Raw genomic sequence first — 22547 nt, 5'->3', positions numbered from 1 at the left:
GAATGATTAGAGCAATTTTCCAGAAGAAAGCAAAAACAGAAAACAGCTGAACAATATGAAAAAAATTCTCATTTACTTGTGGTTGTTGCAGGTATTCAAGACTCCAAACCATCAGCAGGCACACGTGCACATCTAAATGCACAGTTCCATGTTGTTGGTGGCACATCTTGTCCAACTGGAGTCAAACTCCACTTAAGTGTTTCACAAAATCATGAAGAAGTGCAGAAATGCTCACATGTACACTACTTATGTAGATTGAATTATACCACGGATGAATTTGTACCATTCTATTAACTCTTTTTTTTTTTCTGTCTGTAAAAATGGGGTGCATAGGTTGTATGAAATTTGTACTACAGAAGAATCGTGAATCATGAATCAACATCTACATATGTATTTAACACGATCAGTTTGATCAGGGCACATAATTCATCTGTCTTTCTCTTTGTCAAATTTAATCTTTGTTTGCATGACTGATGTCCTTTTGAGTACTCATAAGCCCAATCATCTGTGTGTCAGTAAGCTTTAGGAAATATTTAATAGGTCTGCAAGAATGCATAGACACATTTCCAAAACAAACCTGTGTGCGTCAGCTATAAAATTACATATATGAAAATTTAAGCTGTACCCCAGAAAGAAATGCTAATGAAGTATTTCTACAGTAATTCTTCACTCTTTCTGAAAACATTTTTCTCTCTCTAACCATTTTTTAAGTTAGAAAAGAAAAAGCAATATGAAATTTGTTTACTTTTCTGAAGCTGGAAAATCTAGGAATGCCATTCTAATTTTAATGGTTAATAATAAGCAAATAAATTGCAGCCCCCAAAATGTGATTTCTAAAATTATAATATTCTTTATACATCATAGTAAAAATAAAGAATATGAAACTTTTCTGAAAAATTAATCAATGCATTTCTGAAAGAAAACAATTTTTTAGCTTCAACTGAATACAAGTTATCTTTTTAAATAACTGTGTGTGCTGTCAGGCAAAACATATTTAAAGTATTTCAGATAAATTTAGTAAATATAAATAATAAATAGTTCCAGACAGCTTTTTTGCAGAACAGCCTATACGAACTTCTACCAAATTTAACATGGAAAGCATGATTCTGAAGCTCTCTTGCTTGAAAGCAGAAAGCTAGGAATCTTAACAAATATATTATATTACAGGCAAATTCTGTTTTTCGCAGACATCTGTGAAACTAGCTGTCATAAAATTCACGTGTGTTTAACGACTAAGTACCTGAAGGAAAAAATTTGGACCTCACAATTCTTCATTCTGATAAAGTACTGAAACCCACAATATTTCAGAATAATTATATACATTTCTCATACATACAGTGGAGATCATGTGTTAAGTTCTCTTATTTTAAATTTGCAATCTTATTGAATTCATTGGAGAAATATGAATGACAGTAATTCAAAATGGAATAAAACTGTATACTTAAAAGTATTAATGGAATCAAAGAAAAATAAAAATGAGGGGCCTGATTCAATAGCCTTGTCCATATAATTAATTCCACTAGGGTCAACAAGTACTAGCTTCAGAATCAGCCTCTTAACCAGCCCCATTTTTTCTTTTTCTTCATGTTTTCCCTGCAAGTCTGAAATAACCTTTTGCTCTGTTTTTTTGATGTTTATTGATATACATGCAATGATTTTAAGGCTACTGTTTATAAGCCACTCAATTAATGATGAATGACTAGCAAAAGTACCTGAATGCTTGGATATTTATTTTAACTAGCTGTATCACTGTGCTATCTTAAGCAGCCTAGAATAACAGTAAGAAGGTGTTCTTTTATGACATCTTATATATATTGCTTCTTGGAAGGAATGTGAGACCTATCTTTCTCGCAGCACTCTTAAGCTTTCAGTTCCAAATAGAAAGAAAAATTAGAAGATGTATTACAGGAAATGTTTATGGATGTGAGTTTTGAAATCAGTTTGGATCTCTCTGAAACGTGTATAAAACTTTATACATTTTCATTAATTTCTAACTAAAATACCTCATCCATAATGACAGCTTTTTTTCATAATATTTGGATTGTACACAGTCAAAGATGATGAAGTCTGTTTTCACATGATGTAACATGGCATAGCTTCACATTGAAAAAGAGGTGACTGAAATCAAATAAAAGGATCTGGCCCTATATTTTAACAAACTTTTCCATTTAGTTTTTTGAATCTAAAAGTACTCCACTTTAAAAGAAATTGATGACATTCTTATATAAAAGTAGAAACTTGATGGAACATGCTTTTGAAAAATTTTGCGCAGGCTTTGCCAAATTTTTTTATGGTTAGAAATAATTTTCAACCTCGTTTTCTTAAGGGAGGGAGGATGTAGGAGAAGAGAAAGGCAGGCCCTCTGTCACCCTGCGTGCCAGTTGTTAGGGCATGCCAGAATCAGTCTCTGTGACACATACACATCCCCTTCATCCGTTCTTGTGAAAACATTCAAGAGGTCTTGCTTTTACTCCAGTAAGTAGGGAAGCAAGTTTTGAAAGCACAAAAATTGATTTGAAGAGAAATTGTTATCATCTGAACTCTTCTAAGCGTAAAAACATGAATGGGATTTTTCACAGTCTGAACCACTCACCTTTGTCACATGATGCTTTTCATGTCGTACAGGAATCTTAAACATTTGGCACCAATATGTTGTATCTTTGTCTGGTATAGGCACCTGTCTTAATAAAAAGGGAAAGAAATTACAATTATAAAAGTTGCATTGCCCTTTTGCTTAAGCCAAGAAGTCTCGTTGCCACCTCATCCCTATCTCCACCTAAACCCCAAACCCAAAGTAACTTACGTCTTTGTTTGTCAGGTCAAAGTATGGCAAAGAGGCAGATGAAATTTCTGCTTTCTCGGGATTCAGTAAACGTAGACTCTTTGAACCACGGTTAGACCCATGGTAATTTTGACCTGCCTCTCCCATGTCTTTGTGGTGATAGGCCCATATTACCCGTACTGTGCTCTCCTTAAAAAAAAAAGAAAAAGAAAAAGAAAAAGAAAATCAGAAGGAATAGGAAGAACGTCTTCCTCACAGTACGCTTCATATAACTGCTGAAATAGATAAGACTTAGGTGTTACTGTATTTGAACAATGACAATTCATACTAGATGAGAAAACATCTACTGACACAATTTTGTCTTTAAAATTAACCCTCATGCTTCTGCTTTGACTCCTCTTGATCATGTTTTATACTCATAGGTTTCACTCTAGATCTAGAGAAGCTGAATCGCTCTCTGAGAGGTTCCTTCCATTGATGTAGCAAACTTGAATCCTATCTGCAAATAGCAGAAAAGATTCATAAAAAGATAACCAACTAAACACAAAATGAATTTTTCTAGAGGTGTCACTCATTTGGCCAGCAGTTGGAAACTATCCACCCAAAACAATTTCCAGGCTCAACTGTGTAAAATCTGAATACCTTCTGTGAATTGTTGTCCCCTATATGGTAGGGAAGATAGACATTAAATTACAAGAACAGATTTACATCTTAAAAAATCTGTCTACAGCCACAGTGCAGACTAACTCTCTGTAACCTATTCTCAGAATGCAATAACCACCCTTGAGACAAAATATTCTAAAAAATAGCAAAGGGTCCCAGAACGTTAAGTTATACTGAGACAATTTGGAGCAGGTGCAAAAATCACAGATCCATTGACTGCTTGGAGTTCTGGCAGTTTATACAGCTGTGGATTTGCTTCATGTATCTTTCAGCTCCTCATGTTGTTATTATTGCACAAATTATGAAAATACAGATAATTAAAATAGCATTAAACTATTACAGCAATGCTTCTAAAATCAGAAGTAAAAAAATCCAAGGCATACAAATTGTTGCAAATCTCTGTTAGGTCCAATACGAAAGTCATCAACTTCATATAATTTAAAATTGTGCTTAGGAAAGAGTACAGCTGCCACTAGGACAACAAAAGAATTTACCATGAAAAGTGAATATTTATCATCACACTCTTTGGCTTTTTAATTTTTAATACAGAAATAAAGCCACAAAATACAATTTAATACCATACTCTAAACTTTTTTAAAAGCCTAGCTTTGAGATCAATTACAAGTTCGTGTAAGACTTGAACAGTGTTTCTGAAGTTGGCATCTCTTGAATGATTGTCTGTAACTGTGGGATGTAGGACCTGATGGGGTACCCTGTTTCAATACCGTCTTCATACGGTGCCTTAGAAATTAGAGAACGTTATGCACTAAATTAGAGAAATAAAAGAAGCTGAAACCAAAATGTAACAGTCCATACCTAATAAAATAAATAAAAGTATTTTTCCTGGCTAATTTAAGTTGAAAAATTGAGGTTTTGGAAAGCGTATTGGGAGCTGGATAAACACATTTTCTAGCTGAATTTATGTAATTCTTTCCTTTTACTAACATGAGAAGATTTTAATAACCTGCTTCATATTCACATATGCTCTTGGCCTATCTTAATTACTTGATCTCTCTCTATATAGGCAGCGCATCTTACCGTTATACTCTTATCATTTGTATCACAAGTGTGCAGTTCTCTGCTAAAAGCCAATATTGTATGTGTGCTATTTTCCATGGCATATTCCAGATGGTAATCCTGTTGAGGGTCCTTTTTTAGTACTCTGTTTTCATCTGTAAAATAATCCTGTTGAAAATAAAAGGGGGAGCATTATTAAAAGCTAATATATTATTTAAAAATACAACTTTATGTCAAATACCTAACCCTTAAAACAGATCTTTATGTAAAACATTGAAGCATCACAGTTTTGTCTCAGATAATAATTTTGTAGTGATACTTAACAGTTTTCTGACTAAAAATGTTCAGTAAGCAAGTCTCCTTGATAAACTACCCTACTTGTACAAAACTACAAAAATAAAAGGCATACCCAAGAATCAATAAGCCTAATTTATTGCAACTGGGATGTCAGGAATTTCAGGGGAAATTAGAATGAATTTCACTTAAAATATTCACATCAACAGTATTGTCATTCCATCTTTCCCAACTGTATTTACCTCTTTTTCCCACAAAAAAAATAACACTTCAATTAATTAAAAACTACAGGAACCAGAAATGCTACAGTTAACTGGTATAAAAAAAAAAAGCCCTGTTCATACAAAAAGTCCCTGAAGTGTTTTGGTGTTTATTTGCTGCTTTGAGCTTTTTCTTTTTTCTTTTTTTTTAAATCTTTTTTCTTTTTTTCAGTTAAAGACAGATGACCCCAGTCTCCAGTTTAGCAGGAGTATCGTATAAAGCAGAAGCTGCTCCAGTGCCGTGCCGTCATTAACCTCCTCACCCCTGAATTCCTCAGCGCCACGGGCAGCTGCGGCCTGGCTGCGCCCCACTCTCCGCCGGACACTGCCTGCTCCTGCCGCCGGCCTGAATGCAAGGCTTCGGCCACCCATTTTTAAATTTTAAGCTCTCTCTGCCCACTTTGGGACAGGGGAGGTAGGGCTGGGGGGCTGTGCTATGCACTGAACCCTAGAGGAGAGCATCTGGCCCTCGGTTAGAGAAACATCTCCCTTTCCCAGAATACATGACCTTCCTCTCTGGTGTCAAACAATTTTGTCAAGAGATTTTTTTTTTTTTCAACTAGTAGAGCTCTTTCTGATGCCCAGCAGCTTACAGGCAGACACCATTAATCATGCAGCTTTCTCAGCAAAATAATGCAATGCCTGCTCTTTCTTGAAGGCATTTGCTTTTGAAGATATTTAGACCTTCATTTATTTTTACAGAGATTTGCAGTTTTCACATCCTTTTGTCAAAGTGGAGATAAGGCTGTAAATTTGTAAAATCTTATGTCCAAGTATTTTGATGCTGTTAAATTAGCTAGCTGATTCCTTTCTAACTCACTAAAGGATCACTTAGGAGCTTTAATCCTAGTCTTAAACTTAATCCCACCCCTGAAATTTTTGTGTGTGTACAAGAGACCGTGTGCACACGAGTCAGCATTCACAAGCTGATCAGCCTTTTATACATGCATGAATAACCGTATGCCTAAACATTTCATTAAGGTATATTACCTTAGATGAACATTTTTATAAAATCATGTCTCAGTGAGGATGCGCTTTCCAGGAAGAAAAGAGTAAAAAGCTGGCCATTTTTAACAGAATGAAAATAAACTACAGAGAGGTTTTGGATTTTCTCTGTCCTAGAAAAAACCTAAATTTCAAAATTTTTGAAAGGTACTGAAAAGAATCATTCTTTTCCTGTCATCACTTTTCATGACTATGGGTGAATGAATACATATGTGAAAGAATACACATGTGGAAACATGATCATCAACAAGGAGAAAAAGAGAGGCCTGGGACCTGCAGTTATATGCTGAAAGAAAGGAAACTGATGGGCTATGTTTGTTTAGAGAAAGAATTTTGGATTTGCTTTTCCAGATGGAAATAATGGACCTGTTCTTGGCTAGTTCTTGAAGACGGATATTTTATGGGATCAAAGTGATGGAAACCCCCTTTACTCCTACATCAGAGCTTGGAAACAGACAGTGTATACCTATATGCAGCACTATCCCTGCTTTGAAAATATTTCTCTCCAGAATCTCTGCTTTCATCTAAAAAATAGTGAGGGCTTGCCTGGACTAGAAATGTAACCTTGTGAACAATCAACTTTTATCTAAGCGTGATAGCTTTGCTGAAATGTTACATTAAATTGGAAGAAGGCACTCTTTGTATTAGAATAAGCAACCACACATTGAATTAAATTATTCAGGAATAGAAATTTAAGAATAGCTTTTCCAGAATAGTTCCACATTGAAATAGATTGAAAGTCTTTGCCTGAAATGGCTGTGAAGGAAACTTCAGAAATGTGAGGCAAAGTTAGGTGTCTATGAGTTTGGTCTACACTGCAAATATTTTTCTGGTAGAACTGTATCATTTCTTAACAACTCTAGAGGACATAACTGTACAAAAAAATCGCTTGTGCTATAGCTCTGACTTCTAGGAACCTGCAGGGAGAATGCAAAAATAACTCAAGAAGTTGTATAATTAAGGTATTAGCTCAGATGTGCCTCAATAACATCAGTGTCAGCATAATTATTTCATTTGTATGGATGACAGTCGAAGAAAGGTCACAGATCTGATCTACCATGAGGGGCTCATTTTGTATTGACAAGCGAATGCTGCTCCAAAGGTGCTACCACTGTGGCCCATCCCAGTGCCTGGAGCTGTGGGAAGCCCCTGGAAAAGAAAGGCTCAGGCGGGGAGAGCATGGGGTGCTCGCCAAGCCATAACGCCAGCTTCGAGCGGCATCTACTTCTGATGACTCACCTCAATGTATTTTGTGGGTAGATGTTAATCTGAATGACTAACATTAATCTGTCCCATGTGAAAACTTCTGTGAAGTAATGAATTCACAGTCTCTGCTTACACTCGCTGCCTGATATGTTCCACCTTGACACATCCCTTGAATACCAGGGTGTGGAGAATGTTCCCCAAATCCCAACTCCACTGAGTGCAAGGGCACTCCACTAGAAGAATCAAGTGTGAGTGTGTTTGACAGGAGCTACTTCAGAGTTACTAACTGCCTCTATTACTATTTTTATTACTTCTGCTGAAAATTATCCAGATGTTCATCACAAAAATCAAATCAAATGACAGGAAAATTTCTGACCAGCTCAGAATTTGATTGCTCAACTTCTGACATGAAAATGGTTTGTTTAGCAGTTTGAAAAGAAAATAAGGCCATAATGTCAGGGAAACATACTGATGTCTTTCAGTTTCAAGCAGTGGATTTTAAGTCAAACTGTGCAGACATCATAGCTTAAGAGCCTTTAAGGTACAGTGTCTGTGTACAAAGGCTAATGAACAAAAGGAGGTTCTCAACAACGAAGGCACTGACAAGTTGCTGTGCCACATCCTTTCAGCAGTATTTTGGTAAAGAAAAAAGGTGGCCGGGCGTTCCAATCAGCTAGTCTCATACTTAACAAACAAGGCCGGTGTAAAGCCCATTATCTATTAAACAAATCTGCTCAGGCATTAACATGGAGGACACATATCCTTTGGCTTATTTTCTTTTAACATATTTAGTAAAGGCCCTTGCAATTTGGGAAGGTGGTATCACAAACCTTAAAAACAGATCTAGAGATGCTTCCTTTCAGAGTGGAAAAATAAGAAGAAATTAAAGTCCTGTTTCTATAGTAGAAATCCAGTCAAAATGCCATATTTGGGCTGCCTACATTCCACTTAAATCTTTGTGCCTAATCAAAGAGAAAGCTGGGTACCTCTGGAGGCCTTTGAAAAGTAACTTAGAAGGCCAAAGAATGGCAGAGAGGATGGATCCACCAGGTGTCAGACAGGAAACATTAAGTACAGGGACTTCAGCTGAAATTTGGATATCTAAATATGGTTCCAAATTCTCCCTGGAATCTACTCTCATAACACAGAACTCATCTCAATTTACAAGTTTCACAGATTTAATTTTGTTGAGAATGGAGTGTGACGTGCATCAACAGAATTACAGTGCTTCAATATCTATCATGGATGGGCTTAAATGTGCCTCCTATTAGAATAGTTTCTTCTTCTTACTGGATAGGAAAAGGCTCTAATGCTGTGGCTGCTTTCACATAGATTTGGTTTTGCCACCCCATATAGTTATTGTGAAAACCTGTGTCTTTTGTAAGAAAGATTATACTGATCCAAGTTGCTTGGAATTTCATGGAGCTCCAGCATAGATCTGTGATAATCATCAAACCCTTAAGACCGAATTTCTGAAAGAGTCTGCACAAACCAGAAAAATATGAATTAATTTACTGATTCAGCACTTGAAACCGGATTCTTCAGCTTCTTGTACACACAAAAGTATATATTATACTTAAAAGCAAAACAAAGTTGCTGAAGTTTTACATTAACTTTACAGAAGCGTAAGCAGTTGCAGAAACGGAAGATAAGGGTGAAACAGACTCTATATTTTTCTAGTATGAAAATCTTATTTTGGTTATTTAAATAATAGATGTTTAAAACTTACAAAGTTTTGGAAGTGCTATTTGTCATGCTATGTAATAGCAAAAATTTTATTTTTATTTGAGCATTTGACTATATAAACTGTTTACATTTGAAACGTAACACATTTAAAGTTCCTGCACTCTCTTTGATTATATTGCATAAGCTCGTATTTTATGCTCCAGGCTAATTTGTGCCATCAGTCAAAAAATTAGATATCTTGTTCCTTATGCTAGCTAGAAGTTAAACAACATATGGAAAATGAAAAATCTTTCTGATTATACAAGCTCTTTTATGTTCTTCACCACAAGTGAAACCAACGATGTTACATTGTTTTTCAAATCCTATTAACCTCTCTCTCTCTTAAAAAATGTTTTGCAGCATATATGGTTTCTGATTGCTGCTATATAAACCATCAGGGAGAATAATTTCTTATGGCTGTAAAAAAAGATGCAAATAGGCTGTTTTATCCTTCAAGAACATAAGCACAGCTGCACAAGGAACCCTGACCAAAAAAAATGTTACTAGCTGTCATCACATACTCGAACAGGTGTCTATGGAGCTCCCTCCCCGAACCTTAACAATGTACAAGACTGTTTTGTTTATGATACCCGTTTCCTATGCTAAATTATATGCAGCACCTTTCAACCTCAAGGAGCATAAAATAACTCTCAAACTGAGGCCCCATGCAGCATTTGCTTGGCAGGCTTGACTTGTGAGCAAAGATCTGCCTCCAGGATTTACAAATCCTGCCTGGCTCTAACCTGGGGATTGCTCTCGTTCCAGCACCGACTGAGCAGTTACGAGAGTGCGAAGGGACGAGCCAGCAATGGGAAACGGGAGGGAAAAACAAGCTGTGTTGCAACTAGTCCTGGCCTATGGCCACGGCCAACTCATGCAGTTCTGAATAACCCCAAACTACCCAAACTTGTGTCAAAGACCAGGGCTGAAGACAAGTTTGGCAAAGGAATTGGGAAGCTATAACCCAGATGAAACTTGGTGCAGCAGAAGATCTATCTTCTTATAAACAGGACAGATAAATTGCTACGGTATGGAAAAGAACAGACCAAAACTTTTGTTTGAAAACTCCACCAAGCTATGTCCTTCTGGGTTTCCAAAAAAAAAGCATTTCTCCTTTTTATTGTTGCATTTAATTTAGATGAAATCCTACTGCTCATGGTTCCAGCACACACTGGATAATACCACAAAAAAATGATGTTTTCACATTTTATTTGGCAAGAAGTAAACAGAACATGAGTTTACAAATAAGCAAACCAAACTGTTTTCAACCTCAAATAAATTTCAGCTTGAGTTTAAGGCAAAGATCTTATCATACTCTTATTTTATTAAAAAGCAGAGAACCTACAGAAAACTAACATGAAGTAGAAGTCTGAAAGCCTCACTGCCTCATATAAAAAACACCTTGAGATCATTCCAGCTGACTGACCCAATCTTGGGATTGGCCCCAAATGAAAAAATTTTCAAAGAAAAGAGTATTGTAACAGCAATTAAGCAGTTGCAAGAAGTTCCTAAAGTAGTTGCACAATAGTGAGTTCAGCTGCTGCTTATGAACAGTTTGTTCATAATTGATTTACTGATATATATATATATTTTTTTAACCTAAACACCAAATCAGTAAGAAATGATTCACTCCTTGTTAAGAAGCCTAGATCTTACTCATGTGAACAGTTCCAAGAAATTTTATCTCCTCCTGGTACAATTCCAGTTAAACTGACTGAATTACATTACAGCAAATGTGGTTTATTTATTTCAGGTAAACTATTAACTTTAATAAGGACAGAAAATTTTTATTTGTACCAAATAATTGTGGATGTGTCTGTATTTTAAATGCACATATATACAAATCCACAAAGACACACATTTTCTACTTCTGTATTTACATAAATAGTGTGTGTACATGTATATATATTTTCTTTGCAAATGAAGGTTATGTACTTTTTACATATGAAGCATAGTTATTTACTTAGAGACACCTTTTTCCTCATTCAAACTGTAAGTCATTTGCATACATTTTAGTGTATTTCTAATACCTAGTTAAATACAGCCAGGGGCTGCTTCAAGGGTAGCCCAGAAACTACAGTGAAATCCCTTGGTTTCTGTGGCATTCCAGGGAGATTTAAAAATACCAGTTACCGCACATACAAATGAAAAACACTGACATGTGGGGAGCTCTCCAGCTTATCACTCAAAGGCATAAGAAGCACTAGGGTTAGAAGCTGAAATATGACATCACTTTTCGGTGTGGATAGTATGACTTTGCAGTGGAGTCCCAAGGACCTCTTGGAGCCTTTGCATCAAGAATAAATATCCATTTAAAAGGTTATCCTCTAGCTATATCAGAAGCTACAGAGCTAGATTAAAGGCTATCCTAACAAAAACAGACTAGACAAAACATGCAGCAATGTGTTTTAAGGGAAAGAAAACCCGTAACTAGGAGATACTTCATGATCCAATCTCACAACTGTACTTTATCACAAGAAACATTCCTTATACAGGAGCCACATTTAAACAGTATCTATTTTCTTGTTTTAATTACTTTAATTACTTCAATTATGAGGAACAGTTTTCAAGGGATTTTGGAGCACAATTAGCAATGATGTTCATGCCGAAAATTCCTGTATATGCCTAAGAAAATCTCCCCTTATCCTCCTCCTATTTCTAAGATCCTTGTTTATGTGAAATTATTCCCCCATTATTTAGAACTTTTGCATCACTGAAAGTGGTTACATCCCCATCCTCTCCTAGGTGTGAAACACTGAAAGTTGAGAGGTACTGATTTTTGTGGAGCTGGAAGAAAATTGAATTTTCTTGGTGTTTCTGAATTCCTAAGTACAAGAAAAGTAACAGAAATACAAAAACCTTACCAAAAAAAAAAAACTTACCAAAAAAATCCCCCCAAAGCCTGCAACATAGAAGACCTACAGAAATATTCTTATCTTTTGTTCATCAGTTGTTGCTTCCTTGTCCTAACTATTGTACCTCTGAAAGAGAAATACAAAGCATCCAGCCAGCGGAGATGTCCGTGGTAGTGTCTCTTTATGCCCCACACTGAAGCCAAGAGGGACTCATTAGTCATCTGGAGATTTTGCCACAATGCCCAAAGACATGAAATACCTCCAACAAAGCACCAACTGAGATATGTCAGTGTGGCACACACTTTGCATCTCCCTTCTGGTGCCTTTCAAGTTGTTTTCTAAACACTTCTTTTGTTGCTGTTGCCATGAATGCACTTAAAAGCAGCATATCGTTAAGTACAGAGAATGCTCACTGTTTTCTGTCCTTTAAAATCTATTCCAAGTACTTCCCTATGAGCAATTAAGCTAACTCTATGGGATACATTTGATAACAGATATTCTTTAGTTTGGGTGACAGTTAACAAGCAAGGTTGTAATGAATAATAAAGTACTTTTTAGTGATACACAGTCCCTATTCACCCCGAATAAGGACTATTTCTGTGCAAGTTCAACAGAAGATTCAAACAATGCAACTCTCTTGTATAACTTGCACAAAATAGGCATTCATCAAGGAAGATTACTCTCTCCAAAATGGGGCTCTCAGCAGCTACGTGCTGTGGGTGGGGATGCACAATTCCAGACAGGGGTGGAGACCATGGAAAAAGCTTGAGTCTAGCATGAAAATGCATGCTGTGTCAATTCATAAGCACAAAAGAGGGATGTGTAGAAAAAGAGGAAAACTAGATGCAAAAGCTAAAGCTGTCCCAAGAACTTTTATGGAGAGTAACACATGCTGCAAGGGACCATGACAATATTGCAGGGTAACATTTTTCTAAGTATGGACTGTTCTTCAAAGTCCACCCCCCACACACACACTTGTAGAGATAAAAGCAGCTCCCAAGCTTTCCAATGCCAGACTTTGCTGGTATGTTCTTCTACTTTTTCTCAAACATCCTCACCCAGACCGCACATAATCTGCAGCTGTGTCACCACAGGGCTCTTGGTGACACTCCAGAATAATTTCCTCACTGAACTCCCTCTTCTTCTCCATCCGCATGGTAAAGGTGGCTCCCTCAGAGCAATACAGTATGCTATGTATCCATGCTACACATGCACTCTACATCCTCCCAAAATATGTCTAGATTTCCATTCCAAATACTGAACTCCTGAAACATTAGGATAATAAATGTATCATTCTCCAATCATTCAAAAGCTCTTTAAAAAGCTATTCTGGTACTCCATGAAGGTTCTTTCTTTTTATTCTCTCACATGGCATAGAGAGACATAGAGAAACACCTTTCACCTTGAGATACTTAGAGGGAACTAAAATTCGGCCTTTCAAATCATTTTAGCCTTTGCTCATTATGCTAGACATCCTTTTAGCTTCAATATGGAAAAGCAAAGCAAAACAAACAGAATACTTCATTACACCAAAGGTCAGGAATCACCTAAAAAACAGTACAAACTACTGTCAGATATCCAGGACTTTGAGCTGTCACATTTTTTTAAAGCATGACTGATAATGGTGGGAATAGCATTTTCTTGCTGTGAGAGGATGAAGAATAAATGCTGGAGGAAATGCTTTCTCTCTTCTCCGAAAATTTTCTTTTACCTCAAAGCACTTTCACAGATTGAGGAGTATCTGCTTTTACCTTTATTGATGGTAGTAGTCTAACTACATTTACATGTCTGCTCCCAGAAGACGACTCTTCCTTCCATAGAACACTTTCTACTTCTATTTAAAGGAGGACAGAGGACTTAAGAGGGAAAAAAAGAGGCTAAATTCTCCCAAGAGACTAGCAATTTTTAATGCCCACTTGAAAGGCAATAAAGGTGTTTCAGAACAACTTCTGAAAATCAGGCCACTAACAAGCATCTCAAAACTTTCAAAGAAACCAAAAAATGATCTTTTTAAGAGTTTTGACCACGATGAACATTTTCCAGCTGATGACCATGGAATAAAAACATACTTCTAAAACCAAAAAGAAAAGTAAGTTCTTTCATTATAGGGTGTACATATTTTATAGAGCATAGCTAAGCATAAAACCATACACTTTCAAAGGCACTATGAAAAATTCTTATTAAATAAGAATATTGTAAAGATCATATACACTTAATAGAGTGCTTTCAAAATATTATCTGTATTTGTGGCTCTAATCAAGGGAAGAATTAGATATAATTGAAATAGGATTCTAGAATGAATTATTCTTTTTATATCAATCTGAGCTGACTGCCTAGAAAAAGTCTTTGGATTAATTTTGTTCTTCCAAAGGGTTCACTCCATCCTCTTTGTTTTCGGCCTTTCTTTCTGTTTCTTTTTAAACTGGGGTGAGGTCTTTTAAAAAAGTTACTCTGTTAACTCTGTCAACTGTTGCTCTTAACAGAGTAACATTTTTAAAAGACCTCACCCCAGTTTAAAAAGAAACCTTGCTGTCTAAAACTGAAGAAATGGGGATGGAGAAAAAGACATGGAGAAAATGATATGTTGTCAGCAAGTGCAGCAAACAGTAGTATTCCATCAGGGCACTACCTGCTTTGAGAGTGCAATAAAATAACTTATAGCACTTGGCCTAGCAGATGTTCATATGTTAAATAAGAATTTCAGGAAAAAAGATTAGGTGTCCTGTAACAGGAGGCACTTGCTAGGATCCATCCCCTTTTTATCTCAGTTGTAATTTATTGTGTGATGACAACAAATAAAATCTGTGGAAGAAGAATGGAATTCTGTATGGATCGATCCATTTTAAAAGATGTTGAAAACCTGTAAGGGGTGCTGACAAGAGCCACAAAAGTGATTTGAGTGCTGGGGAAAATGCCCTGCAGTGGGACACTTAAAGAGCTCAGTCTATTTATTTTACGCAAAAGAAAACTGAGAAGTGACTTGATTACAGTACATAAATAACTACAGGGTGGGGAGCAGACTTTTTAATCTAGTAGAGAAAATGCATAGTAAGAATCTGAGCCCAGACAAACTGATATTGGAAAGAAGAAATAGCAGAGACCCGCCATTTCCACAAACCACCATGCACGGGAAGTGATGGATTCTCAGTCACTGGATGTCTTTAAATTAGGTTTGGATGCCTTTCTAAAAGGCTTGTTTTACTCAAACAGAATTTATGAATTAGCCAAACACAAGGCTTGGATTTCTTTTAAAGGTTAATAGGTGTATCTTCTGAAACGTAAGGCTCCAGCAGGCCTTACATTCTGTGCCTCTAAGAGCTACATTGCCAGATGACTAGAATAGGGTTTTTTATTATTAGTGTTTTATTTAGACTGAGGTTTTCTGAAAAATGATCTTCATTTTGAAACATGGAGAAAAAAAACAAGCATTCTGAAAATCATTGGTTTGAACTTAAATAAGACAAATATTTGCCTGCACTTCATGTAGTAAACTAATAGAAAAAAGAAATATTTATATTAAAAGCTCCCTTTTTCTAAAAAAGGTTTAATTCTATGAAATCTCAGTAAATAAATACTAGGAAGAATATTAAGCGTTTTGTTTTCTTGTGCTGAAATGTTAGTAAGATTCCATATTCTTTAAAAGAAAAAAAAAACTCTCAAAATTGAAGGAGTAGCTTCAAAGATCAACTAGCTCTAGCATGATGAAGAAGAAAAAGATAACTCCTCAACTGTACTCTAACAGCTGGGTATTACTCAGCTCTTGAATTGACTCCCTAAAAGTTATTATTTAGGCTAGTAAGGGCGACAAGTTGTCATTCAGGCATGCTGGGCCTGTCTGCCCTCTTGGTGACCAGCTGGACATGCTGCCCCTACTTCCTCGGCCCCAAGGGCTTCCCCCAGGCTTGTGCCCACCTAACTTAGGGGAGGAGGAGGGTGCGTGCCCCTTCCCCTTGCAGTTTCGACCTGGTCAGCCAAACACTCCTGAAGTCATTTTTAAGGACAGAGTCAAAATACTTCCAGGTGAGGAGGAACGCAAATGATGGGAGCTGCATATACACTGTGTGGCAGCAGCTGAGGATGCTAGCAGCCTGGGGATTTAGTGGGATCATGCCCTCATGCCGTTGGGATTTGAAAGAGGAAGGTCAGACGGCACCGGAATGATAAAGCTCAGTTAATCGTTAATTGCATGAGTAAACTACAGCACCATGAGGGAAAGGAGCTCCACGGTGCTGGAAGAGACTCGCCGAACTTTCCACTTTTGTCTTCACATCTAAGCTCAGAGGGACAGCAGGGAAAGAGTGCCCAAGGAGAGAGAAAAAGGCTGTTGCATTTTCTGGGTAAAGAGGAAGGAAATCTGACACCTTTGACGAAACCAGTGTAGAAGTTTAAAGGGAAGGTTGGAAGGGAGAGAAGGAGTCGCTCCTCCGAGGGGAAAAGAGCGGAGAACAATGGGACTGACCAGAGAGCGGGCAGAAAGCGGCAGAGAGATGCAGAGAAGAGGCTGCGGAAGAAGCAGGGGGGAGCAAGAGAGAGAGGGGGGCGTCGCGAGGGCCAGGAGAGAGGTGAAGAAGGGGGGACACCGGAGGACAAAGAGGACGCGGGGCGCGACGCGGGGCCGGGGGGGCCCGGCCGGCCGCGGCGGGGCCGGGGAGCCGGGCCTTACCTGCAGGTAGGGCTTGCCCCTCTGCACGCCCCCCACCACGATGTCGGCCGAGGCCATGCCGCCGCTGCCCGACAGCCCGAAGCCCACGTAGCCGCGGGTGCGCACCTCCAGGCGGAAGGCGAGGGCGCTGCCGCGGCGGCCCCAGCGCAGGCGGTAGGCGGCCGCCCCGTCCAGCACCGCGCTGTGCGGGTAGCTCCGCGGCGGCGCCGCGGCGGCGCACAGCAGCCCGCCCAGCACCAGCGCCCAGGGGTGCAGCCGCCGCATCCTCCCGCCGCGCCGGCTCCTGCTCCGGCCCCGGCCCCGGCCCCGGCCGCGGCCGCCGCGCACTGGCGGAGCGAGGGCGGGAGCGCGCGAGCGGCGGAGGGGCGTGTGTGTGCGTGTGCGTGTGCGTGTGTGTGTGTGTGTGCGCGCTTCTGTGTGTGTGGAGAAGGGGGGCAGGGCGCCCCGGTCAGCCCGCCCCCGCTGCGGGCGGCTTTTGCCGGCCGCCCGTCGGGGAGCGCGCCCCGCGGCAGCGCCTTCGCGCCGCGCTGCCCCGGCGCCGCGCTGCGGGCCGCCGCCCCCCGGCCGCCCCCCGGGGCAGGGCGCCGAGCTGCAGCCACCCCCGGCCGCCCGTCGGGGCAGGGCGCCGCCGGCAGCACCTGCCGCTGAGGCGCGGTGCCTCTGCCCGCGGGGGAAGCGCGGCGGCGGCCGCGGAGCTCCTGCTCGGACTGCCCGGCCCCGTTGCGTCCCCCGTCGGGGAGGGATCGGTGTGGGGAGCGGCCTGGAGGCTACGAGTGCTTTCTAGCTTTAAGACCCCCTTAGAGCGAAGCGTGGTGCCACGGAGGGTGGCAGAGCATGCGGATCCGGGTCGGAGGGGAGAGTTATTTTTACCCCGCAAGTTGGGGACCCCCAGAGGGATTTGCACCAAAAGCGCAACTGGAAACTGCGTCCACATCTCCCGACAGCCCCCCCCCTCCCCCCAGCCCTTTCCCCGGTGGCACCATCACACCTCCAACCTGGCCATGTGCTCCCGGGTACACTAGTAACAGAAGTTGCATCCAGTTCCCGTTCATGCATTTCAAACTCCACTGCCTTTTCGGGAGGAAAGGAAAGATCAGAGATCTTTGGAGGAATGTGCCCCCACCCTCTGCAAAGCTGAACGGGAAAAAAAACCTAGCATGGCACCAAAACCGGGAAAATCACGATCAACAAGAAATCGTTTCAGCCCTTGGAATCTCCAAGTAATATGAAATTAGTTTTAAAATTAAGTTGCTTTGCTTGAGCTGTGTTTCGGACATGCTTAGATGAAACAGCACCTGGCAGCCAAAAGAAATGAAATATTACTTCTGTGAAAACCAAACAAACTAGTACATGAAGGAAATTAGCAAAGCCTCCCTTTTTTGGCTTTTGCATGAAAATATTTTACAAATATCACTGGGGCTTCCAGAATATCACCACATACTGTGTTATGAGGAGTACATCAAACTGCAAAACAATTTCTAAAACAGAAAATGCTAAAAAATCATAAGCCTCAAAAATTACTTTCACCTAAAACATCACAGGGAATGGGAGAAAAACAATAAATAACCAGATATTGGTCAAATAAAAGTAATTTTTAAAGGGAATAGACTGGCCTGACCTTTCTTCCAATTATAGCAACAACTTCAAAGGTACAAACTCAGATGGCAGACAAAATAGACAGCAGTGAGATGAGGACCGCTTAGGTTCTTTTCTGAAAAATTGCTGAACACCTGCAAGTGCCATTAATTTAAACAGAAATTGGAAGTGCATGATACCTCTCAAAGCCAAAGGTGTGGCCTCAGCACTCAACTGGGATAACACCTCCTTTGCAAATCTGTCTTAAAGAAAGGATCCTAAAAGTTAGAAAAAAGTATGTTTATGCTTTCTGGGAGCAGGGACAAAGAAGGAATGAAGGATATTTCTTAAAATTTGGCTTAATTTTCCTTTAAAACTGTATATTATATTCTTACATAACAGAAACCCTGAGATAAAGTTACAATCATGTGGACTTTGTAAGCTCGTACACCAACTTCACTGTCAGAAAGAATGATTGAATTACACATCTGGCAGAAGAATCGTTGCCATTCAACCACAACAGGCTGTCAAAGTCTAGCTAGCACTTCCTAGCTAGCTAGTGCTATATTGTATAAGCATTTGTACAAAATAATGAAAAATACTCATTTAAGAGTATTCCATGATGTTTCAATTTAGTAAGGTTGCTTCCGAAAATGTCTTAAAAGCCATACAGGATATTGTTATAAAATAAGCGTGATAGGTCACTCATGTGACTGGTGAGTTGCTAGGACTCCTGTCTCACAAACCTTTGAGAGCACACAGCCCCTAAACTGCCAGGCACACAAGTGTCCTGTGAATGCCAAGACTGTGGCCAAAGTTTCCCTGTTCCATGGCTCTGGAGCTAACACCCAATTGCTCCTGGGCTTTATTTACTTTTGTGGAGAAAAATGACATTTTGGAGTCTGAAAGCTGGAATGGAAACAATACTAGAGTTCTTGAAATCCCCTGTGGGACTGAATGATCTTGTTTCCACACAGCGTGAGGGTCCATCTGCTGCCTCTCAGAGCTAGAGTGCCATTATTAAAGCCTTTGTTCACAAAGTCTTTTTGACCCCTTATCCAAAAGGGGCAATGCTAACCTGTCCTTCGGTAATGGAACTGAACTCAGTGGCACTCCTCACCCCTTCATGCTGGCTAAATTTAGAATAGTAAAAATGCCAGAAGAGCAGCCCTATTGCTTTCAAATCTCAAACAGATATTTTTCCATTAAAACAAACCATCCAAACAGTTTTGCAGAAATGCACACTTGATCTACACATACAGTGACAAAACCAACCTTGTAAACTTGCTGCTATTTTTAATCCTAAAAACAATACTAATGTAATAAAACTTTCCTAGTAGAGTTAGAAGAGGCACTTTGTGGGCAAATAGTATAATTCCCAAAACTCATATTAAGAGATTTTGGTGACTTCACCAAAAATTCTTGCATCATTAAGAGACCAAACGCGTATGAAAACACACTCTAAATCTGATTCTTGGCCTAAAAGTAATCCCACAAGCAGGAGTACATGTCACCATCAAATTACCTCTTTCTCCTGGTTGAACTCAATCCCATCTCTTCCTTTTTAAAGGAAGATAGCCACCTAACTAAGCACAGAATGATTCAACAAGTGTTTTTCTCTTTTAAATGTCTCAGTGTCATTATTCAAGATGATCTTGCCAATTGTCCCCTCACACAATTAAACACCATGGCTCATCTACTAAAATGCCATGCAAAAAATGGCACTTTCTTCTTCATGTCACAAATATTTGAGAAAAAACACAAGTTCTATAAAGCCTAAAAAACTCACTAAAAATGTAGACATCTCTTGATACAAACCAGTGCATCTTGTTCTAGGAGACATCAATTCCCAAAACTATGAGGAAAGAAAGAACATGTCACAGCTGAAACAACAAGCTATGACTATCAGGAAGAAAGCTGTGCTTCAGCCAATGAACTACTTAAACCGTGCAAGAAACAAATCGTAAGAATCACTCGGTGCTAACAAGGGCACTGCGTTCCACCCAGAACAACATCAATGTCTCCTTCAAACATACCGCTTACCTAAAAAACACTCCTGCACTGGACACCTCTCATCTGATTAGTGTACAAGCATTTCGAACCATCTGTGTGAGGACTTTCTCAGGAAGGACTACGCTGCAAGAAATGCATCCGACATACGAGTGTGGCACCACATACCTGGAAAGAACCCTGTGAAGAACAGTACATACCGATTACTGGAATACCTTTTGCTGCTAGCTGTATGTAAAAAGCATTTCAAATCTATGTGACAGATAGATGGACAAACAGACAGACAGAAATGTAATCACATGTGTGCTAACTTAGTAAACGCATATATGATATATTTTTAAAATGCTTCAAATGCTTTTTTAAAAGTTTGTACTCATGCTTAAAGGCACATATTTTAAAAGTATTCCACTTCAGGGAACATTATTGCTAGTGTCGATACATTCTATGAAAACATGAAAGAATTGAGATTGAGAAAAATTCAAATGAAAGGGAATTAATTCTTCCACACACCTGAGGAGATATGATTGTGTAGTGCTGTCATTTCTGAAATATTCCCTTGTGGCACTTGCTGTGAATCAGCTCCCAGAATTACACTGTATGAGTGACTGAAACTAAGTGCTTACTTTCACAGAGGTACTCTTTACAAGAAGTGAAAAGACAGCAATCACAACCAAAAGAAATGAGAGACTCTTTGCTTTCAAGCTTGTATGCTTTTCCAACTGGTCTAATAAAAATCTCTCCCTCCAATTTTCACTTCCAAGAGAAGTAAGAAGTTTTTATGAACTCGACTCAAGGTATTTGTAATTTGGCAATGTCTGCAGATATCAGCCTGTAAGTATGGAAAAGAAAGCTAAATAATTCTGCTAATGCCCCAAGCACGGGATTGGGAAAATACTTTTTTTCTAATAACGACTTTGTTTTTCTGTCCTCAGGCAAGTAACTTAAAACATCAACCAACATGAGTCAAAACTCATCATGAGAATAGCTGAAAGCATACTAGTCCTTATTTATACTTGTTTGAGATTAACAGCATTTAGGATGAAGGTAGCACAGATGATATCCAAAACTATCCTAACTTGAGCCAAGGTCAAAGCTGCTTCAAGAACAGAAAGTTAGAAATGTTCTACTTGTGTACCCAGTGGTGCCAAACATTTCCTCCAGCTTCAGTGATTAATGTACATTGGCTCATAAGAAGAATTTGTGGCTCATCGGTATGCCAACCAGAAAGCGAGAACAACTATTTCTTCTTCTTTACTCCCTCCCAGCAAAAGAAAAGAAAAATACAAAACAAATACGTATAATGTATAGTAAGAGAATTAAAAAGATGTATAAAAGCCTTCATGCAGTTATTCTGCTTACTGTGATCGATTAAATTGTAAGGATTTTCTATTTTACTATGTAAAAAAAAATTTCAGTATCTGGGAAATAGGGTGGAAAAGGGACAAGGAAAGAAATAAAACCTTGAGGACCAAAAGATGAAATAACAAAGCAAGCTCCAGACAAAATATATACTGAAGTGCTGGAGAACTTGCATCCTCATTTTGGTTGATATCTTCCTTCAAGAGGCCTTCTATTTTCAGAAGACTTATAGGGCCCTATATTTCTCTGCTCAAGAGCTAGTCAATGTCTTTGATGCCTTTTCAGCTAAAACACAGTAGTACACAGGAACGGTATACACACAACTTCTGATGTATTTGCATGGCCATGTTGCTATTGTCCTAAGTGTAGCATCAATAAAGATCAATAAAATTAACCACCATGCTCTTTTCTCCCACCCTAATCCAGTAGATTAAGACAAAACAGTTGTTCCAAACTTGAAGATTTTTTTTTCCTCTAAATTAAGTAATTTAAACAAATGTCTAACAGCAGCCAAATCATTGCATGTGCCTGAGGAAATGTTTGGCACTGGTAGAGACACGGGTGGAATATTTCCACCTTCCTGCTCTTGAAGCAATTTTGGTCTTGAATCAAGATAGAATAGTTCTACATCTCCTCTTGTTTGTACTGGTAGTAATATTTGTTAGGAATCTGTCCTGCTGGCTCAGCATTACAGAGAGAATATTAAGGTCAATCCAAAAACCTTTCTGCTCCTGGCACCCTGTCTATGTTGAACACAAATAGAATTATGCACCTTAGAGTCACAGATGTTGGTTTTACTCCAGATAGGTATTCTCCCACTATAATAAGCTAATAGGAAACCAAACCTGCACAGGTCTCGACAATCCTCTTTGTCTATGTATCGACAGACAGAATAAACCGTTGTGCTGGGCTGCTGCCTAGCAAGAATGCTTCAATGCCACAGCATACCGGCACAGGACTCATAATCAGGCTAAATCATCATAATCAATAAACTCATTAAGGAACAACAATGAGAAATCATCTCTTTCCCTTTTCTCCCCACCTTATATCAACATCTTAGAGCACACTCAGTAGGGTAGCATCAGGAGCAAAAGTGCATCTCTTATTTCCCAAAACTTGCTACCATCTGCTAC

General features: G+C 39.2%; 1 protein-coding gene across 1 annotated transcript in view; it reads right to left on the bottom strand.

Moving 5' to 3' along the window:
* Positions 1-16774, bottom strand: part of MOXD1 (monooxygenase DBH like 1) — a 50740-nt gene extending 33966 nt beyond the window's left edge. The window contains exons 1-4 of the mRNA XM_067294788.1: positions 16471-16774; positions 4484-4630; positions 2804-2971; positions 2594-2677 (exon numbers count right to left, since the gene is read on the bottom strand). Of these exons, the coding sequence (XP_067150889.1) occupies positions 2594-2677; positions 2804-2971; positions 4484-4630; positions 16471-16734 (663 nt within the window). The 5' untranslated portion in view covers positions 16735-16774. The remainder of the gene's footprint in view (positions 1-2593; positions 2678-2803; positions 2972-4483; positions 4631-16470) is intronic.
* Between the last annotated feature and the right edge of the window lie 5773 nt (positions 16775-22547).

This window comes from Apteryx mantelli, chromosome 3, assembly GCF_036417845.1.
Source record: "Apteryx mantelli isolate bAptMan1 chromosome 3, bAptMan1.hap1, whole genome shotgun sequence".
Lineage (NCBI taxonomy): Eukaryota > Metazoa > Chordata > Aves > Apterygiformes > Apterygidae > Apteryx > Apteryx mantelli.
The sequence above is the reverse complement of the archived record's forward strand: the minus strand, read 5'-3'. Positions and strand labels throughout refer to the sequence as shown.